The sequence below is a fragment of the Colossoma macropomum genome, unplaced genomic scaffold, assembly GCF_904425465.1.
Source record: "Colossoma macropomum unplaced genomic scaffold, Colossoma_macropomum, whole genome shotgun sequence".
Taxonomy (NCBI): domain Eukaryota; kingdom Metazoa; phylum Chordata; class Actinopteri; order Characiformes; family Serrasalmidae; genus Colossoma; species Colossoma macropomum.
This window is the reverse complement of record NW_023494797.1, coordinates 20,521,598-20,529,097: the sequence shown is the minus strand read 5'-3', so window position 1 is coordinate 20,529,097 and position 7,500 is coordinate 20,521,598. Positions and strand designations below refer to the sequence as shown.

Genomic DNA, 7,500 nt, shown 5'->3' with positions numbered 1-7,500 from the left:
GAGTCCCATAGAGGAGCTAGCAGAAAGCTGCATTATCATACAGTTATTTTGATATTCAAGCTGAAGGCCCAGCTCTAAACGCTTCGCCAGTAAACAAATATTCAGTGTATTAACTCATTTTACATTAATGGTGACTAGTCAGCCGGTTTATTTAGTCATTTTCTAAAACAACTATAGTGGATGGGGCCGATATGGACCAGACACAATTAGAGAACAGCAGAAAAACACTGGAGGTGCTCCACAAGGACAGACTGTGTACACAGAGACACACAGACGCAGCGAACAGGCCAATGATTCCAATCTTATCTCGGTCTGAGTGTTAATCTCCGCGGCCCCTGCCTGCTGTCATTTTATTTTATTATTTTTTTAGCTCTAGGTCAGATTCAGGCCTTTGCGCCGGAGCTTTATCTCCACACTCACTCTCCACTCATCCCTCATACTGATGACATCCTTCAACAAACACACAGCCCACCTTCACAATCAGGGCCTTTTGATCCAGCTGATTAAACAATCGATGGACATCAAAGGGCCCTATGTGTGCTGACAGAAAATAACTTTCTACTCGGTTGGGAATTACTTTTGCCGTGACTCTTGGAAGAACGTGGACAGCGAGGCTGGAGGGTTATCTCTGGACAAGGAAAGCTACGCATCCAAAAGAGGCTTTCCACCATCTGACTGCTACTGAAGTGGGGAATTAGTGCTTCTCTAGTGTTTTATAGTAACGGCAAGGCTGCAGAGATCAGTCAACAACAACAAGCTCTATAATGTTCATATGACCCACACACTGTAATACACTACAGGAAGTGTAGGGGGCGATATGGCTTCTACTGTTTCATTTAAAAAGCTCTATAATGTTCATATGATCCACACAGTCACTCTGACAGACTGTAATACACTACAGGAAGTGTAGGGGGCGATATGGCTTCTACTGTTTCATTTAAAAAGCCTCTATAATGTTCATATGATCCACACAGTCACTCTGACAGACTGTAATACTCTACAGGACGTGTAGGGGGCGGTATGGCTTCTACTGTTTCATTTAAAAAGCCTCTATAATGTTCATATGACCCACACAGTCATTCTGACAGACTGTAATACACTACATGAAGTGTAGGGGGCGATATGGCTTTTACTGTTTCATTTAAAAAGCTCTATAATGTTCATATGATCCACACAGTCACTCTGACAGACTGTAATACACTACAGGAAGTGTAGGGGGCGATATGGCTTCTACCGTTTCATTTAAAAAGCCTCTATAATGTTCATATGATCCACACAGTCACTCTGACAGACTGTAATGCTCTACAGGAAGTGTAGGGGGCGATATGGCTTCTACTGTTTCATTTAAAAAGCCTCTATAATGTTCATATGATCCACACAGTCATTCTGACAGACTGTAATGCTCTACAGGAAGTGTAGGGGGCGATATGGCTTCTACTGTTTCATTTAAAAAGCCTCTATAATGTTCATATGATCCACACAGTCATTCTGACAGACTGTAATGCTCTACAGGAAGTGTAGGGGGCGGTATGGCTTCTACTGTTTCATTTAAAAAGCTCAATAATGTTTATATGGTCCACCTGCATGAAAAGTGCTACATAAATTCAATTATTATTATTATTACTATTATTATTATTATTATTATTACATATGCAGTTATGATGATGAAGAGAGGAGTAAAATGAGTCGGCTGGCTTCGTAGATGGTAGTAATGCTGACAGGAACAGCTGTCACTTCATCACATGGTCTGTTATCTGTGGTGTGATTCGTTATTTCATTTAATGTGTTTTACGAAGTTGAGACCACTGCTGGAGTTGAGGCTGAGTCTAAAAATGTAATTCCGCTCTGGCCTGTAAAGTCAGTTTGATGATTAGATAATTAGCTGATTAACTGAACCGTGACTACAGGAATACTTATTAGGTGCATCCCTGTTTAGAAGTGTGGTTAAATGCAGAACTGACCGCACTGTGGGTCACTCACTTGTTGCTGGTGTTGTGGAGGATGGCCAGAGCGTCGGGGAAGCCGTCCAGGTTATAATCCCCCAGGTGTAAGGTGATGGGGGGCTGGAGCTCTGCAGCCTTGGGACCGTCCGGAGGAACAAAACCCCACAGACTGTCTCTCCTCTGAAAATCAGTCAGAACAGGAACCCACTGAAGGAAGAGAGAGAGAGAGAGAGAGAGAGAGAGAGAGAGAGAGAGAGAGAGAGAGAGAGAGAAATACTGAATATTCACTTTGTAACCCAAGCACTGACGACACAAATGTGCCATTATTTGTTCTGTCAATAAAGTAGACTGAACTGAATTGAATTTAAAGAGAGAGAGAGAGAGAGAGAGAGAGAGAGAGAGAGAGAGAGAGAGAGAGAGAGAGTCTACAGAAAGGGAGAGGTAAAGACAAAGGGAGAAATAAGAAGATAACATGAAGGAATAACAGAAAAGACAAAAACGAGACAAAAAGAGACAAGACGAGACATGAGAAGATGAGAACAGATGTGAAATGACTACATGAGATGAGAAGAGAGACGATGAGATTAGAAGAGACAAGGTGAGACGTGAAGAGATGAGAAGAGACGGGATGAGATGAGAAGAGAACATAAGAAAACAGATGAAACAAGATAAGACAGAACAGAACAGAAAAGACAAAAGAAACAAAATGAGACATGAGGAGATGAGAAAAGTTAAGAAGAGACGGGATGAGATGAGAAGAGATGAGATTAGAAAGGAGGAGAAGAGAGCATAAGAAAAAGAGATGAGACAAGACGAGACACAAAAAGAACTGAAGAGGCAAGACGAGACAAGATGAGACGTGAGGAGATGAGAGAAAAGACAGGATAAGATTAGACCAGAGGAGATTAGAAGGGAGAAGAAGAGAACATAGACACGACACAGACAGAAGAAAAGAGAAGATGAGACATGAGGAGATGAGAAAAGATGAGAAGTGATGGGATGAGCTGAGAAGAGATACAATGAGATTAGAAGAGAGGAGAAGAGAACATAAGAAAAGAGATGAGACAACATGAGAGGACAGGAGAAGAGAAAAGACGAGACGTGAGGAGACACGAAAAGAAGAGATGAGACGGAGGTGAGAAAAGAAGAGGCGGGACGATGAGAGGGCGGAGGGCCGAGTATGTTGTGTTTAAAACAATGAAAGAGAGAGAGAAACAGTGCGAGGTGTACGACACACAGACCAATCAAATTGAGCCTTTGGGCCACCTTTTAATTAAAGATTAATATCTATTACTCAGGAGACGCGGCGAGCGGAGCTGGACAGCCTGCGGTCAGACTGCAGCATCGATTACAGACTAACACAGGGTCATTTTGTCAACTACCGCGTATCCATTAAACGGCTAACGGCTAAGTGGACCTGCTAAAGCTCCCACCGCAGATTGTCGTGAATGATTTCCACAAACAGGAAATATCAATTTAACTGCAGTAGAGAGAGAGAGAGAGAGAGAGAGAGAGAGAGAGAGAGAGAGAGAGAGAGAGAGAGGTTATTTTTTTGTTTTCTCTCTTGGAGATAAAACTGGTTGGAGTAGACGGTGTAAAAGTGAAAGTGATGAATACAACACTGTCTGCCCACCTCCCCCACTCACCCACCCACACACACACCCACACACACACACACACACACACACACACACACACACACACACAGACATGCACATTACGCGCCTCTTACAGCCATGAATGTTAAATAGAGAAGCAGGTGCAGACAGAGAGAGAGACAGAGAGAGATAGAGAGAGAGAGAGAGAGAGAGAGAGAGAGAGAGAGAGATAGCCAGAGAGATAGCCAGAGAGATAGCGAGAGAGAGAGAGTGAGAGAGTGAGATAGAGAAAGAGAGAGAGAGAGAGAGAGTGAGAGAGAGAGATAGAGAGAGAGATAGCGAGAGAGAGAGAGTGAGAGAGTGAGATAGAGAAAGAGAGAGAGAGAGAGAGAGTGAGAGAGAGAAAGTGTGTGAGAGAGAGAGAAAAAGAGAGATAGAGAGAGAGATAGAGTGAGATAGAGAGAGAGAGAGAGAGATAGAGAGCGAGAGAGAGGGAGAGAGATAGAGAGAGTGAGATAGAGAAAGAGAGAGAGAGAGAGGGAGAGAGATAGAGAGAGTGAGATAGAGAAAGAGAGAGAGAGAGTCTAAAAACCTCTTTGTTTAGGTATCGTTTAGAAATGGGGATCAGAAATCAGGTTCCAGAATTGGAATAATGCCAATAAGGTCACTAAATAATCAACACATTTCAAAATCTCAAAAATTTCATCATCAGTCATAAAGGCTACTTCAGATAACATTCCTGTCTAATGTAGCCTTACAGCGATTGATGCCTGTTCATAGTACTGGATTACGTCATTAAGAAGAGCTCGTCTCCGTGCTAGTAGGTGAGCTGTGACTCTGACTGCGCTGTGATGGAGCTCGTCTCATGAGAAGGGGAACGCTGCAGACCGGAGACCTAAAGGGGAGGGAACTGGTGGGGGGGCGGGAGTCTGTCAATCATGTTTTGCATCAACCAATTAAATAACTACTCTTGGCCATCAATCACATTTTGCAATGGCCAACTGCAGATTAGAACGAGCTGTCCGTCATTGTTTGCATTAGCCAATCTAAGGGTCTGGCTGCAGACCTGCACTGAGTCCTTTACACTGTGATATCAACCCAGAACACCATTAGCGACTACTGAACACCACCAGGAACCAACAGACACTTTTAATGGGTTCTATGACTTTTCTCAACAGTGAAGTACATTAAACGTAACTCTCTCGCCGCCTTATGGACGAAAAACGGATAGAGCGATGATATCACTAAGCAGGAGCAGCCAAACATTAAAGTACAATCTAGGTGCTGTTAGTTCAGTTTAACACCCAGGTTAGTGAGAAGGGGAATTACTGCAGACAGGAGACCTAAAATCATATCATAAGCACAAAACACTGAAGGCAAAGTTTCCATTAGGAACCAAGTGACTCCGAAATAACCTTTTGTGAACAAGCAAAGTTTAGTTTAAGATTTATTTGCAACTAAATTACAGGTTTAAGTTAAACTTGCCTTAATCACAGGTTCACAAATGAGTTTTCCTTTACTATGTTCTAGAAATGCCTCTGTTCATAAACATAAACTAGCCAAAACAAATTTACTATGAAATGAAACAGTGTTTTGTATAAACTCAGAACAAAGACACGTCAGTCACAACTGCATATGTGGACATATTTCTGTGTTGTGTTCATGTATTTACCCACAAAGTCAGGAAGAACATGTTCTATCAGTGTTCTATCAGTGTTCTATCAGTTCACTGATGCTTTTATTTGTGATGGTCAGTCAGTGTTTGCATGAACTCCGTCCTGCTTTAGAGACCCAAGCATGCACACGTCCGACAAAAGGACTGACAGATTTCACACAATGTAGTGGAGTGAAATATATATATATACATATATATACATATATATATATATATATATATATACATATATATATATACACACACACACCATTGGCTGACGCACAAAATGAGAGACAGGCAATTCACACTTGTGATTGGCCAATGCAAGTTTTGACTGACAGTTCATCTCTGTTACATGATTTGCTGATGCAAAAAATGATTGACAGTGTCTCCGCCTATTCGTTACGCCCACTGGTTCTCCAGGCTGCAGTTACATATACTTGCGTCTCGTCACCTTTACTGCAGACACAGGATAAACACCAACAACACAGACCAGAATGACCACAAACACATGGACAGATATGTGGACGTTTTAGCTGCGTCTCCAGAAAACACTACGAGGAGAAGATCAGCTGATTGGTGGACCAGTATAACCTGCACATCTCCAGAGTTCAGAACATTCCAGTGTGAGATTTTATGAAAACTAATAAAAGTGGAACCAAAACGGCCGAAACTAATAAATAATAAACTCATACACAGAAATAAAGACGAAGCTTCTCATTCACCAGATCCTCATCTGGATCTTCCATTCCATCATAAATGGTGCTGCAGTTACACTGCAGTTACCTTTGCCTCCATTCCACCTCTCGTACATCCCTCCATCCCTCCATCCCTCCTGCTCCCTCTCATTAGGACCTATAGGGGAATCAGGAGGGAAGCCGTAGACAGACGGACTCCGAAGGGACTCGGGATTGTTTCTCCCTGATTAAGCTTCTCTTTCTGTCTCCCGCTCTCTGTCTTTCTCTCTCACTCTCTCTCTCTCTATGCTGCCTTTCACTCTTTAACAGTGACAAAAACACAGTAATAATAAATCGAGCCCCACATTAACCTCACAGTTTCAATTAGGATGAATTTCTCATTGTCCATCAGTTGCCACAGTGGATTAAACAGTATAATAAAGGTGGTGGTTCCTCTCAATACTCTCTCTCTCTCTCTCTCTCTCTCTCTCTTTAGTACTATGCCTGCCTCAGATTTGAATTATTGGCAGTTTCAGTAAAGATAAATAGATTTTTAAATTTAAAATTAATATAAGACAAACCGCTCGTCCTTAAAAAGAGAGAAATATATATTATTTAATACACTCACTAAACTTATTCCCATCAATTATTTATCGTTCTTACACACATAAAAAACTCCAGAGCACTTCAGAGTCTCTCCACTGCCTCATAAACACAGACTCTGTATGAAGCTGAGCGCTTCGTAGATTAGAATATTACAGATTATGCTTACAGTAGAGATTATACTAACACCACAGATTATGATAACATCACAGATTATGCTAATATCACAGATTATGCTTACAGTAGAGATTATGATAACATTACAGATTATGCTAATATTGCAGTTTGTGTTAACATTACAGATTATGCTAATACTACAGATTATGCTAACATCAGAGAATATGCTTATAGCAGAGATTATGCTAACATTACAAATTATGCTAATATCACAAATTATGCCTATAGTCGAGATTATGCTCACATTATAGATGATGCTAACATTACAGATGATGCTAACATTACAGACTATGCTACCATTACAGATTATGCTAATATTACAGATTATGCTAATATCATAAATTATGCCTACAGTAGAGATTATGCTCACATTATAGATGATGCTAACATTACAGATGATGCTAACATTACAGATTATGCTAATACTACAGATTATGCTAATATTACAGATTAGGCTAATATCATAAATTATGCCTATAGTAGAGATTATGCTCACATTATAGATGATGCTAACATTACAGATTATGCTAATATTACAGATTACAACAACACAGAACATCACAGCTAGAACTGAGCACCCAGAGCCTCACTGAAAAGAACGGCTAATATACAGATCATGCTAACATTACAGATTACACAAACATTACAATTACAGTAGATTAAAGATTACAGTACAGATTATTCTGACATTACAGATCATTCTAATATCATATTTTATCACCACTGCAGAAAATGCCAGCATTACCGACTACGCTAAAGTTACAGATTAAGATAGCATTAAATATTATGCCATTACGTTACCGATAATTCGGACGCTGCAGATTACGGTAATATCACAGCTCATA

General features: G+C 40.8%; 1 protein-coding gene across 1 annotated transcript in view; it reads right to left on the bottom strand.

Moving 5' to 3' along the window:
- LOC118817330 (T-cell immunomodulatory protein-like) overlaps window positions 1–7,500 on the bottom strand; it is a gene marked incomplete at both ends in the record, with an annotated part of 133,333 nt that overhangs the window by 29,344 nt on the left and 96,489 nt on the right. The window contains 1 exon segment of the mRNA XM_036583897.1: window positions 1,981–2,150. Coding sequence (XP_036439790.1) covers window positions 1,981–2,150 — 170 coding nt within the window.